This window comes from Taeniopygia guttata, chromosome 6 (assembly GCF_048771995.1).
Source record: "Taeniopygia guttata chromosome 6, bTaeGut7.mat, whole genome shotgun sequence".
Taxonomy (NCBI): Eukaryota; Metazoa; Chordata; class Aves; order Passeriformes; family Estrildidae; genus Taeniopygia; species Taeniopygia guttata.
This window is the reverse complement of record NC_133031.1, coordinates 19,287,907-19,307,409: the sequence shown is the minus strand read 5'-3', so window position 1 is coordinate 19,307,409 and position 19,503 is coordinate 19,287,907. Positions and strand designations below refer to the sequence as shown.

The 19,503-nt window shown below is 43.6% G+C and overlaps 1 protein-coding gene across 8 annotated transcripts in view; it reads left to right on the top strand.

Moving 5' to 3' along the window:
* ARHGAP22 (Rho GTPase activating protein 22) overlaps positions 1-19,503 on the top strand; it is a 125,479-nt gene that overhangs the window by 98,381 nt on the left and 7,595 nt on the right. For 7 of the 8 annotated variants that reach the window (XR_003961097.4, XM_030276014.4, XM_012574596.5 and 4 more), the window contains 5 exons: positions 4,709-4,916; positions 8,062-8,194; positions 12,696-12,769; positions 13,735-13,856; positions 16,077-16,977. Coding sequence is in view for 7 of the 8 variants with exons in the window: in XM_030276014.4 (XP_030131874.1) it covers positions 4,709-4,916; positions 8,062-8,194; positions 12,696-12,769; positions 13,735-13,856; positions 16,077-16,977 (1,438 nt within the window). In the remaining variant the exon portion in view is untranslated. The remainder of the gene's footprint in view (positions 1-4,708; positions 4,917-8,061; positions 8,195-12,695; positions 12,770-13,734; positions 13,857-16,076; positions 16,978-19,503) is intronic. The other variant, XM_030276017.4, reaches the window with a different exon arrangement.

Genomic DNA, 19,503 nt, shown 5'->3' with positions numbered 1-19,503 from the left:
TGTGCAGGTGAGCACGTACACAATCTTTATATCCATAAACTGCCTGTCTGTGAGGCACCACATGCGTGCGCGGGTGTATGTGCTGTTGTAGAGCAGCATCCAGGTGTAAGCCTGATTATCTTCCCACACATCTTTTAATGAGTGTGGAATAAGCTGTACATACAGCTGACGTAGGTGTGCCTGGACTTTTCACACTTTAAGCAGATGCAGAGTCCTTAGTCCTCCATATGAAGAAAATCTACTCAAAAACTGACTTTATCTCTGTCTTTAGTTTATTTTGGTTGAGCTCAGAGCCTGTGATGAGGAAAAATGTAGCAGAGATGTAGCATATATTTTCCTGCCCACTGCATGTCCGGACAGCGTAGCTGAATGTATAGGCTTTGTACGCCTGGAGCTGGTGGGTGAGCTGTTCAGGCCAGGACAGAGAGCCTGTCTGTGTCTTAGTCAGTACATCATTCCTGGCTTGCTTTTTCCACAAAGAGTCACCTAAATCTTTAAAGAACAGAGGCGGCTTGTTGGAGTAGAGGAAAGAAATTCTGTAGCTCTGCTAGCTCATTTTTTTAGTATCTCTTGAATCTTTCTGAGATTAAGGATGTGGTTCCAGGCATGCTGGAGTTTTTTTTCTGCTTTGAAATCAAACAAAAGGGCCTAGCTATAGATAAGGGTATGACAAGGAAAGTTAACCCTTAGGTTGCTAGTAAATTTTTGGCTTTATTTCCAGCTTAACACTGTCTGGAGTGTGACTGGATGGCACTGGCTCCCCTTCTTTAGAATGAAGAAAAAGACTTTAATGTCTTCCAGCAGGATCATCAAGTGGAGTGAAGCACTGCCAAGTTCAGTCTGAGCTGCAGGGCCCAGTGATTAAAAACAGGCCTGTGCCTTGAGGAGCCGGCAGATGAGGCTGTGTGTGACTGGCCCCACATTGCTTCTCCTTGCGAGGCAGGGCAGTCCCTGTCCAAACTGGAGATGTTGTCATATACTGGGAGTTTCAGGCACATTTGACTACATCATTTTACAAGTTCTGAGACCTGATAGAAATGAGATGAATGATACAGAGCCAGACAACACCAGCTCCTCAGTTTGCCCTGTATGGTGCTGGGAGACTGAAGTAGGCATATCTGCTAAGTCTGTTGCCAGTGTGACTGAGAGGGTCCAAGTGATAATTCTCCCAAACTTCATCAAGCAGATGCCCATATTGCAAGCCTGGAAATATGGGCATCTCAGACTTCCCTTTGACAGTATCTTTCCATCCCCACTCCATAAATGGTTCTTAGATTGCTCTTTCTATGAACCTTAACACTACTTTTCTAAGCCATGGACAAGTTCTGCAGCCACTGCACAGATGAACAATTTCTCCAAGGCCAACTTTTAAGTGCCACTAACTGCAGCTCTTATGCTTTTTCTCTCTTAACACCAACCGTAATGCTCTTGCTGCCAAAAGACTCAGCCTGGGTGCACGCTTTCTTCTGAGCAGCATCTCTGGTGGCCTGGCTCTATGGCTCTGCAAAAAAAAAAAAGTAGGATAGAGAGAAAAAGCACAGAGCTGCAGTGTTTTCATAACTGAAAAATGTAACAAAGGGAAAGTCACAGTTATCAAAAGACTTATCTTGGGTGAAATATTTTGTCTGAGCAATGTTTGGTGATCCTTTCTAATGCTTTCCTGGAGAATTAGGGTTGAATTTCAAGGGAGAATGAAGGGCATAGATCTGCAACTGGAGTTGGGTCAGAGTGGGACTGCCAAACCTGGGTGGGAGGCAGCTGAGAGAGCTGGGCTGCAAGAAGTCTTTCACCCCAGCAATGGCATGAGTCCTTTTCCCACCAAAAATGGCCTATGCAGACTGTGTGATCTCATTAGCACAGCCCTTCAGCAGACACTGTCACACAAGAAGAAACCCATGCTTGTGTCAGCTCTGTTCACCCATCCTGTGATAGGTAGATAATTTTCCTCCATCATGTTTGTTTCATGCCTGGTTTTTCTTGTTACTTATTTGAAATGGTCTTTCAAATAAGGGAGGTGAAGACTATTTCAATGCTTTTATTTCTTCCAAAGATTGTTGCTTTCATCAAGGAGAAAAATGTAACTGACCTTAATGTGTAAGGAGGAAAGATGGGATCCCCAGCATCTGGCTGTGCAGGAGACACCCACAATGATGGTGATACTGAAGGGTCCATCTGCTGCTCCATCTGAGTCTCAAAGGAGATCACCCTTACATCTCTGTTGCCTTAGCATCACATTCCTTAATCTCTGTGTTGGTGGTCTCTATTTGACTGTAGTCCTCGTCTCCAGAAGTCACTCACTGTAGATTGCACCTACAGAAAAGCTATTGCTGTTGTGATCCAAGCTGATAATGAAAGCAAGGACTGATGTGGCCTGAAATATGTTAGAGATGTTGCTATCACAGACCAGTCAAGGCTGGGGAAAAGTAAATTCTCTTCAGTGGAGATTATGCATACACTTGTTCTGCGTGCTCTTGCTTATGTGTCTGTATCTGACACTGCCTTTGTCCTTGATCTGAGCTAAGTGTAGAACATCAGAACATGAGCTTATAGAAGAACATTGTATATGAGCTTTATGTCTGGGGAATGAAGAGCATTTACCTCTTTTCCAGAGTTTTCTCTAGACAGACCCGTTAGGAAACAGATTCAGCAAGTAGGGATTTGAGAAAAAAGGGCTGCAATTGCCCTGACACGTGCCACGTCCCGATCTCCCTGAATTTATAAGTCTTGCATCTAGAAAAGTGGACAAAATGTATCATTTTAAGGAAATAGGTATGCCCCATCATGACAGCAGAGATTACATGATGTGATTATAAAGCAATCCGGGCAAAAGCAAAAAGAGATTCCCTATCCTAGAAACTGACTTCAGAGCTACCCAACTCTGTGAAAACTCAAAGAGATTAGAAATAAGAACTAGTAAAACCTTTACTCTGCAATAAGCCAAGTATATACACTGATAAAGATAAGTCACTCCCATGCTCCAGGGCATGCTCTCCTGCCAGGATGAGGGAATTTCCTTTGAGACTTTTCATGGCTCTCCAGCTTTGATACTGTAATGCAGTTGTGTAGGCTGTGGTGTAAGGAAAGTTTCTGTCTTCTGATGTATAACAAACAGGCAGGGAAAGGAAATTGGAGCTCAGGATTCTTCTTGAAACTTTCATTCAATGAGTTGAAACTGATAATGAGAGGTTTGTTTCACTGAGGATTCTGCAGGCTTGGACTGAATATAGAAAGCAGGTATGGTGTCTCCTATGAAGAACAGTGATCAGTGGTTAGGGAATGTCCTCCGAGGAGTTACCAGCCTCTCATGAATGTAACGTTAAAAAAAAAAAATAAATCAAGACATAGTCACTAGTGGGGGAAGGTAAGTAGAGACTTCAGAAATGACCAAATTCCCTGTCCTGGTGTGAGCACATATGTGCAAGTGTTAAAACACTGCTTCTGGCTATTGGGTATGAAACAGTGTTACTCCAATATTGCATGCTACTTTTTTTTTCAGACCTGAAAGTTTAACTGAATGCTGAATGAATGATCTAAAGATCCTTGATATCTATAGAAAACTTCTTGTAGATTTGAGAAATCCCTGAATAGAATTTCCTACCTGCTCTGGTCTGGTTTTATGTGAAATTCTGAGAGTAGATTCTGGGATTCCCTCACTTACTGAATGTTTATTGCCAATACATTAACTTGGATACTATCTTCCCTCACTCCACCAAACATTGTATAGTGCCAGAATGAGAGTTTCAGAACTCAACTCAGTGGCAGTCCTTTTAGATGGAGTAGTCTCCTAGTGGCAGGGATTGAACTAAGATCTCTGGCTCATACAGCCTGAGCCCCTTCTGTGTTGCTGAATGGTCTGATGGCAGAAAAGTGGCATTCAGCAGCTGGTATTAGCCAGGAGCTCCACACTCCCCAAAGAAACAGACAGTGCTTCATACTTAATGTTATATGTATGCAGTAGATCTGACTAAAGAATTAACCTAGGCCAGTACGGTTTTATACAATATGGTGCTTCTGGTATTTTCAAGATAAAAGAAGTACAGCACGCAGTTTTTAGTAGGAAGGGCAATGGATTTTGCATGATTTTTACTGTTGGTTTTTTTTTCATTTTTTATTTTTATTCAGCAAGTTTAATTAAAGGAAGAGATATAGAAAGAGTCTTCCAGGATGGTGGAAGATTCTCACACTATCCCATTTTAATGTTGACAACTGTACTCTGCTGTGTTAGCATTCCCCCCTAGTGGGGTTGCTGCCTGTTGGGCTGGCCAGCTGTAAACTAGTGTAGGGCAGCTGTGTGACAGCCTAAGCAGTGGGTGCATGCAGCAAGGACTTGTATCCCATAAAGTCAATGTAGCCTTTGTTTTGGTCTTCTTGGGATGGAAGATGCAATGAGAATATAATTACTTAATCTAAATCCATCACAGCTGTGGATAATCATATACATAACCTTAAGCCCACCTTCCTTGTGTATGAGATTAAAAAAACAGCTTAGGGAAGAGGAGTTTGAAGCACAGTTAAGTAGGAAAAAAAAATATTCATCATGTAATTCTTGTTTTTTAAAATAGCTTTATTCTTCAGAGTCTGTTAGAATCTGGACCTTCACAAAGGCTGCCCCCTCCATGTGAGAGCTCCCCTCCTTGTGTGCCCCAAGCAACAGCTCGGGAAGAGTTTAAGCTGACCCCCAGATGTCTCTCTTGCTCTCTGCTGTCAGGGATCTTTGGGCAGCGCCTGGAGGACACCGTACAGTACGAGCGGAAGTATGGGCAGCGCTTGGCCCCGCTGCTGGTGGAACAGTGCGTGGATTTTATTCGGGAGCGAGGGCTTACAGAGGAGGGGCTCTTTCGGATGCCTGGACAAGCCAACCTTGTCAAAGATCTGCAGGATTCTTTTGATTGTGGAGAGAAACCCCTTTTTGACAGGTGAGTTGACATCACCAAATTCAGGCTGGTGTATATGTGACACGTAAAATCTGCCAGGAATGTCCATGCAGTGGCAATCCTAGCTTACATGTTCCTTCCACACCATCATTCTCTCTGTTAAAAGCCCTGATGGAGCTTTCTCCTGCATGGTGGTGGGTGTGGAGACCTTTTTTCAGCTCTGTGGTGGAACAGAGCTCACTGGTCAGTGTGGGGCTCCTCCAGTGTTTCAGCTTAAGCACATGTTGAATGAAAAGCATTGCTAGATTTGGGTGCAGTAAACTGAGCAGCTGGTGGGATCCCACCACAGAAATGGGTGTGACAGAGGTGAACTAGGTGATGTACTGCTTTCAGAGCTTGCACCCTCCCAGCAGATCTGCCTGGAGCAGTATCTTGACTCTTCCTTTGTCACCAGGTTTCAGAATAGTCACCACCATCTGACGTGTTCTGCCTGGCCATTATGCCAGCAGCTGTTTTGTAGATGCTCACCTCAATGTTGATTCCCATGGAAGGAGTGTCAGCCCTGTCTCTGAGTGCTCCATCCAAGGGCAGCCAAGGAAAAACATGGGCCCTCAGGCAGTCAGATGAGCAGAAAGATGAATGCTATGATTGCTGTCAAGGCCTTCCAGCCAAAAGCTGTCCTTACCCTGTAACTAACATTTCATCCACTCTGTCATACGTACATCCTGCCTGAAGTGAAGGTCAGCACTGTGCAAAGCTTAATAGCCCTTTGTGAAATAGGGCTTAACCATAACAGAGAACTTGAACTTCAGGGGATCCAAGGGCATTGTGTAAATTGTTGGGTCTGATCTCTACCATGGGTCCATAAATGAGATCAGATCTTGGATGCCTGGCACCATTTCTTGTTGGTACTCACCAGCCCAGATTTTCCAGGTGATGCCGGTGGCATTTGGTGTATTTCCAGTATATTAACCTTGGCAGATTGCTTTCCCTTGACCTGCAGCCAGTCTCGACATTGCCAATCCCTTCCCTGCTTACCACTGCAGGAAGAGCTAGCACTATCTCCTGCGTGGGCAGAAACAGTGTTTGGTCTCATCTTAGGAAGTATATCTTCAGAGTTTATTTGTAACATTCTTCTAATTCTTCCCTTCCCTCAGCTTCCCAGACCACCCATCCTCCTTTCTTTGATTCCTAACCACAAACAGTATTTGCTCCCTAAATGGAAGTGTCAAACATTTAGAAAGATTTTCATGAAAAAATAAGTTTGAAATCATCAAATTGTCTCAGTTAATATTTTCTTAAACAAAACCTTTGTATTTTTAACTGAATGTCTGCATTCTAGTCCATAATTAGAATTATCTTAATTCAGTGATTACACTGTGGAACAGGAGTATCTACAGAAGGAAGTAATTAGGAATGAAAGTTTCAATTTCAAGTTTTACTTTAGCCTTATCTAACTTATTTGTTATGTAGATAAACCAAGCCTCCAACCAGCATTTTTAAAGCAAAATACAATTGTACAATGGTTTGGATTGGAAGGGATCCTAAAGTTCATCTCCTTCAAGCCCCTTGCCGTGGGCAGGGATACCTTCTACTAGACCAGGATCCTCAGAGCCCATTCAACCTGGCTTTGAACACTTCCAGGGATGGGATATCCACAGCTCCTCTAGGCAACCTCTTCCAGTGCCTGGCCCACCTCAGGTGCAGTAAGAACCTTTATTTCCACAGACATTTGCACTGGCTAAATAGATCAGTGTAAGTCTCCCCTTTAAGAGAGTCACTAAGGACCTCCAGGAAGGACTGCCTGCCTTTTGGGTAGTCAGTGTGTAATGCAGCAACTGAAGGTTCAGTGCAGAATCAAAGGAAGCAAGCCTGGAGTACCTAAGCAGTGGAACATTGAGGGTATCCCATTTTTTGCCTTTTGCTCTTTTCACCATGACCCCATACAGTCTGTCTTACACATCTGTAGTCACAGAGAGCACTAAGGGAGAGGGAGTTCCGCTCTGGCTAAATGAAATGTTTTTCATCCTAGCAGCCGTAATTTTCTCTTTGTGTAACTATAATTTATCTCTGTATTACCTGGGATACCTTGGCAGCAGAAGTGTGAAACCCTTATGCTTCTTTCTAAATCAGGTGCAGTGAAAGGAATATTCTTTCTTATTTCCCAGCTGCAGTCAGCGCTTTTAGACATCTTTTGTAACTACAGTGGTATCCCAGGTGTTTATAGCCCCCCCTGCCCCAAGATGGATCAAACCTTTGTGATGACTGACACTTAAAATACTTATTTTTAAAAGACTTTCTTTTCCAATGTTCTTATGAAAGGGCAGGTGTTGCTGTTTTGGAAGCACCTATAGCAGTCTGCTCCTGTTGCACTTTCATGCCACTGAAAGTCTGGCTGTATCTGTTCAGACTTCCAACAGTCAAAACCTTTGAGGAGGTCATCTGCAATGATTAACAGTCTTGTACCACAGGAAAATCAGAATGAGGGAGAGATACTTCCATACACCAGAAGCTGGGTAGCTGGAAAGGGTTCATCATAGAATCTGACTCTTCGACCCCAATTTTAAAGCAAAGGAGAAAGAAGAGGAAAAAGAAGCTCCTGGACTGGGAGAGAAAATAAAAGCTGATATCCTGTCATAATAGACGGGCTAGGAAATTCCAGATACCACAAGTCAGGCAGCCATACCAAAGGGCAATAGAGGACCTGGAGGAAATACAGCTTCTTCCATTTTTTTTGAATGATCGACCAGGGCATGTGGGAGCCCAGCCCAGCAGCTGTACATGTGTGCTGGCAGGGGAGAGTATCAGGAAGGATCAGTGAAAGACTCAGAGGTTGTTTCATGGGACAGTGATGAATCTGTTGTCAATGCTGTGTGATCACTGTGCACTTGCCTGGGCTATTCCTCACATTCCTGGTCCACACTAGCAGAGGAACCACAATGTCACCCTACCTTAAGCAGTATCATGGGCATATCCCTTTGACTGAGGTGCATTTCTATCTTGACAGAATGGAGGTATCCCTTGTTCCCAGGCAGACCTTCCTGCCTAGTACCCATGACTGGCAGAAGAGCTTTCTTCCATGTGCCTACTTTGTCCCTAAGAGGGACCTTGATACACCCCCAACAAAAGGCATCAAGCTTTGAGGTAGTGTGAGTTTCTAAATTTCCTTCCCTCTTCTCTGTTGCAGCAACACAGATGTTCACACTGTGGCGTCCCTCCTGAAGCTTTACCTTCGAGAGCTGCCAGAGCCTGTCATCCCCTTTGCCAAATATGAAGACTTTCTTTCTTGTGGACAGCTGCTCTCAAAAGATGAGGGAGAGGTCAGTGATCCTTCTAATCTGCCTCCTGAGAGGCTGTTACCAAGAATCAATATAGTAGAGTTTTTTCCCCTCATCTCTTCAGACTTGATTTAAATTAATGAAGTCCTTGGGAACCTTTCCCTGAATTTTCCTGAAGCTGTGAATGGGGTGCTGTTATCACAGGCTGCTGCTTAAAAAAAAGTCATTCTTGTAGCATGGTGCTTCTTTCTTCAGAGCAAAGCTCTTGTGTAGCATAATTGGCAAGATATGCAAGAGGAGGAAATCTGGGTTCCTTTCCCAGCTTTGCTGTTCACTCACTAATAAGCTGTATGGAGTCGCTCCCTTTGTCTGTGTTTTCCATTTAATATATCAGAACAGTATACTCTCTTTCCCAAAGATTTTGGTGGATGAGACATTGATCAGTGCAATGTTCTTTGTATTTCTTAGAGGAAAGGCACTGTGAGAAGGCAGGCTATGATATTATCCTAGAATAGGGGGGAAATAAAGCTATGAATACTTTGCCAGAACCTTCTTACCATGTTCTTCTCTTTGGTTTGCAGACAAGGGAAAGGGCTGACAAAAACTACAGGTCTGTGCTAGTCATGGAACTGGATCATTTGCAATATGTTTGATTGACCTGTTTCATCCATATTGTGGTGCTTTCTTAGCCCTTTGCAGTTGCAAAGGCACATTAGATCTGGTCTGATGTGGGTGCCACCTTCTAGGACAGAAATTAAAAGAAGCTGCAAGAGCTGTTACTTATGTCTTTTCTTGGCTAAAGAAGCAAAGGCTTGAGGGCTTATAAGTTGTGGTCCACAGTTCTGTCTCTTTTCTGTGTGTGGTCTTGTCTTTGTCTCCAGCAGAATTTGTAAAAACTGTTCCTCACTGTGAGTCTGGGGTTCACTTTCAGTTCAGGTGGCAGAAGGCTCTGTGGAGATTGCCCTTTATGATGCCCACAGGAAGATGCTTGTTTGCATGCATCAAATGTATCATATGTGGCAATGTAAGTTTTTTATGGTTAAAAAAGTAAATAACACTCAAATAATGCAACCTCTAGGCAACTGTGAGAAAGCAAATTTCTGTGCATGATGCAGCATGTTACCACACCTGGATATGTACTTGGATTCTGGACACAGTCACATCAGGGTGCCAGTGCACTAGTGTGTATTTTAGTAGGTAGAGGCGTGTGTCTACTCCCTCCAAAACTTGCTCATTTTCTGCCTTATCCTTGGTGAACTCAGGCATCTCTGCAGGGTGCTGTGTTGCAGACACCACAGTGGTTATTTCACAAGAAACAGCAGCATTTCTAAAGCAGTGGAGCTGGTTTGATTTTGGTCATAAGATGTGCAGACTGGGAAGTTTTGGATCCATTAAGCACTATTGCACAAGAACAGAGACACTGCCAAATTGGGCAAACATAATTGTACATCACTGCTCAGCTTATTAGCTATGTTGTTTGCCTGATTTTGTCTGCACAGGCTGCAGCAGTTTGGGAAGCAACATCTGCGTGAGCAAGGTCAGACTCAAATGACTTGTAGGGCAGAATTCTCTTGAGATTAGAAAGGCAGTAGGGAGCACTAGGTAGCCAAAATAAGCACTTAGAAAATACAGTACTGCTCATAGAACAGAGTTGTTTTGTTAAGGTGCTGTTGTAAACAGAAGCAATTTTGGTTTTCTCAAAACCAAAAAACCTGGAACCTCAGCGTGGGCTGTTTACCTTTTCAGAAAGGAAGGTGGAGTGCACTCACCAGGGGTGGAGAGGCTGTACGTGCACAGTAGCACGTGGAGCAGAATGCATCACAAATTCATACCTAGCCTATGGGGCCTGACTCGCCTCCCACGTGCAAAATCCCCCTGCTCAGAAACGTGGTTTCATCGAAACCATGATTTTTAACACGTAATGGTAAGCAGGGAATTTGAAAATCAAATGTTTTATTTTGTAAAAGTACTTTGAAACAAAATGTAATTGTACTACTTTAATTTGAAGTACTGTTTTCTTTAACTTTTTCACTTGAAAGTTTTGAATGAGACTTTTGGACTCTTAGTATAATTTTCGTTTTTTATGGCCACCCTCACCTCACACCCAAAAAACCTAAATTGCTTACAGCAAAATAGCCTTTCAGATGAACTTGTGGGACCTCATGCTGCTACATGGTGACTATGGATAGGAATTATTGTGGTGATTATTAACCTGGCCTAGGTCCAGTACTGCCTGAAGTTTTTAGTCAAATTGCTTTTTATCTTCATTCTGCACCCAGCTGATCTCTGGTGTTCGAATGCAAACAGGGCCATAACAGAGACCTCGGGTTGTGCTGAGGTCTCCAGGTATTTCAGGAGGAATGCAGCACTAAAAGGTTTGATTCTGATCCCAACTGACTGGGACGAGGGTTTGAAAATTTAGAGCAAGAGGGATCTTCAGAAGCCTAAAAACTCATTTGAGTCTGAGCTGCCTTTACATGGTGGCATTTTAGCCTTCACTCCTACCTGTACACTAGAGATGCACACAGTTCAGTGGATTGAACACATTCAAGGTTGTTTTAAAGAGGCATCTGAATTTTTTTATGATAATCTAAAATGTTGCTAGTTTTCCAGCCAAACTAGAAGCTCTGAATTGGTGCTGATCTGTTATACTCATTGCAAAATCCTTGGGTTTGAGACTGTTCATTGGAAAGCAGCATTTTCAAGGAGGTAAGAGTTATTTCTGCAAAATCCCATGATAAATAACAGTGCAGTGCTTCTGTTGCTTGCTGGGCTGCAGACACTGGCAATGATCGGTGCTGTTTGTTACTACAGGGATTTCAAGTTTGTGTTTTCCTCTGTGCTCTCACTATGGTGTTCCTAGGCTAAGCCTCTGCCTTCTGTCGGTCAGGCCTTGGTAAGGACAAATCTGGCAGAGCTGATACATGCTGCAGGAGGAGAGAGCTTTTTTTTACCTGTCAGGTGTTTGTACTTCGATGAATATAAAGATACGCTCTGTGTAATACTGTGCCTGAGAGCCCTTGTGACAAAGCATGGATTGTAAATTCTTAGAATGGTTTTTCCTTTCAGGTAGCATCTTTTACCTTTAGGTCATATTTCCTGCTGTTCACAGCTGCCTAAGTTTCTGTTCCAAAGTGTTCTCTTACATCCAGTAGTGCCAATGGCATTTTAATTCAGAGCACTTGAAATACAGTGCCAAATACCATCCTGATTTCCCTATTTGAAATAAATTGGGTTACAGAGCAAGATTCAAGAGGGAATTAGGTCTGTAAGCTCACCTAGCTCTGGTTCAAACTTGTCACTTGCAAGTTGATTGACCTGAACAACTGACTTTAACCTTCACATCAGTAGCAGCTGTCTTTGGCTGAAAAATTTTTAGAAGTTTAAAAAAGAGGATTGAGATTTTCAGAAGAGACTGGCCTTTAAACGGTGTCTCCATTGCTGTCACCATTAAACAAGCATAGTGTTTAAGCTAAGGAATTATAAAGTGGTTACTGCTTTTAAGAATTTTAAGCTTCAGGTTTTTATTAGAGAACTTTTTTTTTGTGCTGGGATGTAGAGAATAATAAAGTACCTGCATATTTAAGGTAATAAGGAGAAAGCCAGGACTAGGCACTGCTCTATGGATCCTTCTGACTTGTCTGGACCAGAGAAATCAGAAATACATTGCAAGATTTTGGCCAACAGAATTCCCTTCCTAAACAGTTCTTAAAAATTCAAGGAGAGTTTGAAATGAATGTTCAGTTGCACTTTTTTGGAACCATTTCCTTCTGGAATTTCTCCATCATTAGTTCGCACTATCATTCTTCCTTAAATGTGCTTTGGTATCTGTTTTTCCACAAAAGGTTTAATTGTCTCCAAAAATAAGCAAATCTCCAGAGCAACAGCAGCATTGACAGGAACAAGCAAATGATACTTGGGATTGTGGCAGGACAATAGTCTCCTGAGTCAGAGGTTTTTATCAGATGATTTAAGCAGCTTCGGGGGTTTCAGTCATTCCTTCAGCTGATGTGTCATCTTACATTTTAATGTAAAGACAGAAATCTTGTGGGGAAGCATGTCCCAGGTCAGAATGACTGAAAATGGAAGTACATCATTAAAGAGGAGGCAGCTGAATTGGACTAATTTAGCTTTTTCAAGAAAAAACTTTCCTCTGCTCAACTGAGCATTCTGCAATGTATTTATACTGCATTCACTGCCTCCAAGTTTGAAATAGGCAAAGACACATCTGCTGGTACACTGATACCAATGCCAGTGGGCAGGCTTTAAGGGCTGGCAGGCCTCTCTAAATGAAGACTTTTATGTCAACCAATAAAGTTTACAGGAGGATTTCCATGGAGAACTGAATAGAGTTCTGGACACTGGGTTTTTGGTAAGGCGCAACACACTGGATGACACCTCTTCTAACACTAAGCCTTAGTGTTATCATCTGTTGTTCAGCATTTGGCTGTGGAAAGAGGGCTTTGTAGTCCTAAAGGAAGGTCATGTCTACTTAGCAGCATTTACATTAATAGCTCTGCTTCTTGTTTTTCCTGTCCCTCAGGGTACCCAGGAACTGGTTAAACAGGTGAAGAATTTGCCCCAAGCCAACTACAACCTCCTCAAATACATATGCAAGTAAGTGAAATTAATTAACGCTTGGAAAAGTCTCTAAGTTTTGTGAGGCTGTCTTATATGCAAATAATATACTCTGAAAGTATGAATATTCAAAAACCACTTAAGTGTAAGTTACAACTCCTTTAAAAAATGTGGAGGTGAATGCAGCCTGCCTGAAGGAAGTGCTTGGCTTATCCAAGAGGATCAGCCAAGCAAATTGCTGCCACCTGCAGCCTTGGCAGCAAGCATGAATGATACTAATACGTTATATTATTTATTTCAGAAGCACATACAGGTCACTAAAGGTAGACACTTATTCCAGATACTGCACACTTGGAAGATTTATGACACAAGCTGAGTAGCAGATGCAGTCAATAGCCAGTCTGGCATTAGCTTTGGTTTGGAAGTGAGGTTTAGTAGTAGCTTCCTCTTGGATTTTCAGGGACCCCACAGCTTTATCTCCTTTCATTTCTGCTGATTGTCCCTGTTTTGGGGCTGCCTCTTTATCTGTGGATTGGAAGGAGATGATTTTTGAAGGCTTCTTCCATCTCCAACCATTCTGTGATTCTGTGATTTGTATTTTGTTAGATTCAAGTCAAGCTACAAAGCTCTTTCCACAGGCTGCTAGTTCTCAGACAAGGAGATGACTTATTAGTTCTGTTATATCTGTAAGTGAAAATTCGCCGAAGTCAATCCATGTAAATTGAGAATTCCTATTAAAATGCAAAAATCTGCCCTTTCAGACCCAGTAGTAGACTGAGTCGCTGCTAGGTGAGTACTTCTGGCAGAAAACATCCTGTCTTCTCTGGTTCATACACTAGGAGGGATCTGGGGTTACACTGAATAGCTAAGCTACAGTAGTTCCTCAAATCATTTCAGGTGTCAGGGTTGTATGCAAAAAGGACAAAACTGAATGCTTTTAGTCTGAGAAGTGACTTACTTATTAATTCCCTCCTCCTTTGATTTTTCTGGGGGGGCTTTTCAAGGTTTCTTGATGAAGTTCAGGCTCATTCCAGCATTAACAAGATGAGTGTCCAGAACCTGGCTACAGTATTTGGACCAAACATACTGCGGCCCAAAATGGAGGATCCGGTGACCATGATGGAAGGTAGGTGCTGTTCAGGGGATGGCACAGCAGCTGTGTTTTGGAGCTGTAAGTGAAGCCATACATTCCTTGGTAGCTGTATCAGTTGCCTGCACAGTCAGAACAAGTCAAGCCACCCCTTTCATCAGGGCCTGTGAGTGGTATTCCAGTTGGCATCTTATCCCACTCACCACTGGACTGGGAGTGTCTTTCCTCTCCACCACATGATGCCTCTATGCCCTTGAAATTCTTTTTGAACCTATTGTTAAAATGAAAGCTGAGCTGCTTTTTCAGAAGGACTGTGCTTAAGTACCAAGCTGCAATCATTTAGTATTGGTGCACTTCAGTGGTTATACTGCTCCCTGAAGAGAAAACATCTGAGCCATGAGGAGAGGACTAGTTCTGGCTGTGCCACAGTGGCTGTAACTAGAAGTGTCTTAGAAATGTTTTTTTTCTAAAGAGACTGTATGGATCAAAATTTCACGGAATCAAAGAGTTGAAAAATCAGTTAATTTTGGACATAAAAAATCTGAAGCTTTAAAATTATTTGCTTCCATATGAATAAAGCAGACTGACGTTAGGACTGGGATACAGCTCTTCTCCCAGGCTGCACTGAAACACAGCTACTGTGGTACAAGTTTTAGCAAAGTTTTTGCATAAAGTTTTGTATGAATTTAGCAAGGCTGCAGAAAGAATTGATTAATTAATTAGGCACAGATGGAGATGCTGTGCCCAGGATGCCTGAACTTGGCTTTGTTTCTGCTCCCTAGCCGTAGGGAGCAGCTGAGGTGGTATTTTGTGTGATGAAAATCCTTCACACGTCAGTGTTGTCATGCCTTAGCAGCAGCAGTGCCTTTAGTTCTTCACAGGTCATGTGCAGATGTGTCTCCCATGATGGCAACTCACTGTAAGGCAGCAGGACAACTTCGGAGCATGACCTGACGTATTATAGTAGTTTAGGGACTCGAAGCCTACCACAGAGATGTGGGCCATATTATTAAGAGTAAATTTGATACCTTCCCCTGGCTGTGCAGAAGGTACAAAACTCAGGGAGGAGAAGGGAGTGCGGGAGCAGGGCTTGTTATTCACTGCAGAAGGTGGGGACAGCTGTAAGCAGGCTGTGTGCGATGCTGGGACTTCCCCTAGTGGCCACCGGGCCAGCGCTGGGGCAGCTCTCACAGCCCGGGCCAGCAGCACTGTGCTCCCTGCTCAGCTGGGACAGGGACACGGTTGGGTTCAGATCAGCTCAGGCATTTCGTTCTGCAGCTCATCCCATGGCAGAGGTGCCCGTACTGCATGTAGGTGCACACGTGCAGGTGCTGGTCTCTCCTAATCATCGTATAAAAACACTACAGTGATCTGACCCAGAGTTCTATATTGCCACAGGTCTGAACTGTAAAAAAATCAGGGTATGTAGGCTGGATTTTTAGAATTCATCATTATGACAGGATTGGCAATATTTTATTTTAGTTGAGAATTGGTTAGATAAAAGTAACAGAGAAGTGGAAAGACTTTTTTTTTTTTAGCTTCAGGGTAGTTTGAATCTCCTAAATAAAGTGATAATGAGATCTTAACAAAACGCACTCTAATTGTGTCTCTCTTCAAATTTCACCCATGCATTTCAAATAGAAATTCCTGAAGTTTGACAGCTAAATTTTTAAGAATGCCCTTATCTTCAAGACATTTAGTTCTCTTCCTGCATTCACAGACATAAAATAGAAGTGGTAGGTGAGCTCAGTACATCTTGCTATTAGATCAAAAACTCACCAATAAAATCAGGCTCTTGCCTTGAACCCTGAGTATGTTTGCCTTATTCTCTTTCAGGTAATACTTGAAAATAGAATTGCTTACTCACCCTTCTAAAGGTTTTCCTCTTTTGTAGGAAATACTTTGTATTAGGTTTGGTAAGTGGTGCTCTCTATTAGTTTATAGTGGTCTGTTCCACTCCTGGAAAACAGTGGCAGCACATTTCTGTGGATTTAAATAACTGCGAGCACTTTCTGCACTTGCTGTACACTCTCTGCAAGTGCATGTATAATGCAGATGTCATACTTCCTGCAAGCTTCTGTATACACTGAGTGCAGCAGAAGGCCTTAGCTGAAATTCGTAATTTTTCAGTAAGAATAGTTCTGGGCCTGCTCAGACCAAGAAACTGGGTGCAGACTAGTCATGCAAAGAGGCTGGGGTGAGTCCCAGAGGTCTTTCATGTCTCCTCCCCTGCTCACCTTTGTTTTCCATCCACAGGCACCTCGCTGGTTCAGCACCTGATGACAGTACTGATAAGTGAGCAGGGGCGGATCTTTGCTGTTCCTCAGGCAGATGTGCCAGGGAGCCAGCTGGAAATCAGACCAATGCGCCAGCGCAGCACTGTGGAGTGGATCTCCGAGGAGGACGGGGAGGACAGCAGGTCACAGAACAGCGCTGCCAGCCCCGCTGATTTGCCTTCTGGCAATGCTGTAGCTCTAGAGGCCACGCCAGGACCTACAGTGAAAATCACTCCTCCAGAGCAGAGTGGCAAATCGACTCAGCCTGCCACCAGCCCCAGTAAAAGAGTGCAGACGCTGCCTCCATGGAAATACTCCTTCCGCCAGCAGGGAGCACGGTCTGTGAGTCCAAAGCTGGGCAGCTCATCCTTAGATATCCCCAACCTCTCCTCCAGCGGGAACTGGTTGATGAACGGCCTGTACTCCCTCCGAGGCCATCGCCGGACAGCCTCTGGGGAACGAGTGAAAGACTCGTGCTCCTCCCAGAGACTCTCCACTTATGACAATGTCCCTTCCTCCAGCCTGTCCCTCAGCACACACAGCATGGCCAGCACCACCTGGTCTACATCGTCCTGTGAGATCTCCGTGATGGACTCGGTGAGCAGCTGCCCAGCCTGCCGGGCCAGTGACTCTTCGGCTTTGAGCTCCCTAAAAACCGAGTGGGTAACTCAGGGCTCGCTGTCTCAGAGCGAGGTCAAGACAGCAGATCTGGAGAACAGCATGGACAGGTTTGAAGGCTGCAGCAGCAGCAGCGAGCAGAGTGACCCGGCTGCAGCTTCCCGAGACTCTGTCCAATGCTCCAGGGCCTTACAGAGCTTGGTGGTGGAGCTAAAGACAGAGCTGAGCAAACAGAGGACTGAGTATGAGACTAGTATCAAAAGGTAATGTCATCTGCAGGGGGCACACAAGGAAGTCATCTGTCAACATTCTCCCCTGTCTGAACATGGGTGTGGGCTACCAAGGGTACCAGGTTCTCAGCCCTGAAATTTGGGGTTGGGTGACAGCAGATTTGATTCTACTTTTCCCTTGCTACTCTCTGAATCCAACTTTTCTTTCTCTGATTTAAGAGAGCATCAAAAAGAAAACAAAGGGGGATTTCTGTGACACAGGGAAATCCAATACTTCATATTCTGTGTGTTCACTGTAATGAGAACTGCACAGGTAATGCCAAAGTCTGCTCTTAATTGTCTTCAGAGAAATGGCAAAGCAAACATTTTGTAGGGAGGAACTGGGACCCCGGATGGTCAGGCCTCCACAAGGATGATCTGTGCAGGTGCTGATACTTGCACCAGACCAGTCTGAGACTGAGGGCTTCTTGTTCTTTTCCCAACACCAGCATTCTTGAGGAAACTGCTCTTGATTATGTTTTCACAATTTTTTTTTTTTTTTTGGAGTGATGATATTGGGTCTGCATCTCAGCTGTAATGTTTTCAGCAGCCCTTTTGTGTTGAATTTCTAGAAACCTCACTTCTGGTATCTGATGTAGAAGAGTGGTCGTTGGCTGATGGGGCAGCCTAGCTTGGAGGAGCAGTGTGAACTGTGTCATTTGCCAGCTGGTGTTTCCTTGCACAAGCTGGTGCTCTACTTTCCATCTGGGCTTAGAAAAATTCCTTTCAGATTTCAGGAGAGCTGTGTGTAGGGCTGGAGTTGTAGGAAGTATTATTAACAAGTGAGTCATTAATTTGTGTGAGTATATTAGGTTTTATGAGTGTATGTGATAATAGACTTTTAGGAAAGCATTCAGGGGAAATAGGCACATGAAATATTGATAATTAAAGGAATTAGATATATTTTGATATACAGCCATGTGCAAAATTGCACACCATATTATAACACATGCTGCTCTGCAGCATCAGTACCCTGCACTGAAGAAGGGCTGTAGTCCCATTTCTTACAAAGAGTCGAGTTCTCAGGGCTTGGGTTTTTTTTTTTTTTTTCTGTTAAGGTGTTACTGTTACACTCCTTCAATTATTAAAACTCAGATTGGAAATTGAAGTATGAAAATGCTGCCAGTCTCCCAAACATGGTATCAAAAGCACATGAGACTGATGGGATTGTATAGCACAGCTTTGGGCTGCGTTTTTTTGGTACTTTTTTCTCATTAAGGTAGTTTCTCAAAAATGTATGTGAACTGTGACCTCTTCCCATGGGCCAGTTGTTAAGGTAGGAATTCCTCTTGCTATCTTCCTGCTTTATATTATGATTTCCTCTGGTGGTGGCTTGTCAGCCTCTTCTGTGTTTCTGCCTCTTGCACTGTCCTGCCTTGGTGTGTGGAGCTGGAAGGAGAATCAGGCTGTGCAGCAGTTTTCAGTTCCCACCTTACATCCCTGAGTGGGAGAAAAGCCCCACCTTGTTGCGTTCAAGGTGTAGGAGCTCAAGGTGTAGGAACTTATGAAACAGAAACAGTTGCTAGCATGGAGTGTTGGCAAGGGTCTGTGAATGAGGGTGGAAGTTCATGACTCACATGGTTTGTTTTTTTTAATGCCCTACTGATACAGAATGGGAGGGAGGTGAGGGTATGTGCCTTACATTTAATTGTGCAGAGCTGCCCTGGCTAGCCTTGTTGCAGGGATACAGATTAATAAACAGAAATACCAGGCTGCAGAACCTGGAAATGTGTAGCTGCACATTCTTGCCTCCTGTCTGGGGGAAGAGATGGTTTTCCACCTTTTATCAATGAAACTGTTCCAATGGGGCCTTAAGCTGCTGACCTGGAGCATCCAGGAAGATCTGTTCTCTATTCCAGCTGTTGAGCTGCTTCAGCTCCAACACCTGCCTTTCCCACAGACAGCACTGTGGCTCGAGGGGAGGACTCTAAATTGGCCAGGTCTCACAGGGCAAAGTAGCTGAGACGAAAATGCCTAATGAATTAAAGAGTTTCATAAAACCAGGCAAGGTGCAATCACTGCCTCTTTGTATTAAACAGGATGACTCCAGCTGTTTGGGCTTACAGCCTGAAGGACTGTGCTGTCAAGTCTAAGAATTTCAAGCCAAGTTTTTCAGCTCTCAAAAATTTTGCAATGTTTTTACTACATTTGCAGCAATCTATAGGTGCAAAAGTATGTTCCTTTTCAGACTGCATGGAAGTCTGCTACTATGGAAAGACAAGAGCTAACTAGCAAAGAAAGGAGGCTGCTTAGCATAAAAGATTTAGGCTGCCTCACCAGCTTTATTTTATTGAAGATAATTTAGTCCCCTGAAATTGTACATGTGCGTGTGTGGTTTGCAGAACTGTGTGCATCTAGCAGGACATGTTTTAATGAAAGAATATGAGCTTTTTTTTCTTGGCATAAGTGCAGGGAAAGCAGAGTAAGTACCTGCCCGAGGCAGAGGTAAGGAACACTTGCTGATGGAAAAGCTGTTATTTCTCATCAACTGCCCATTTTCTCTCTCTTAGTCAGAGGGAG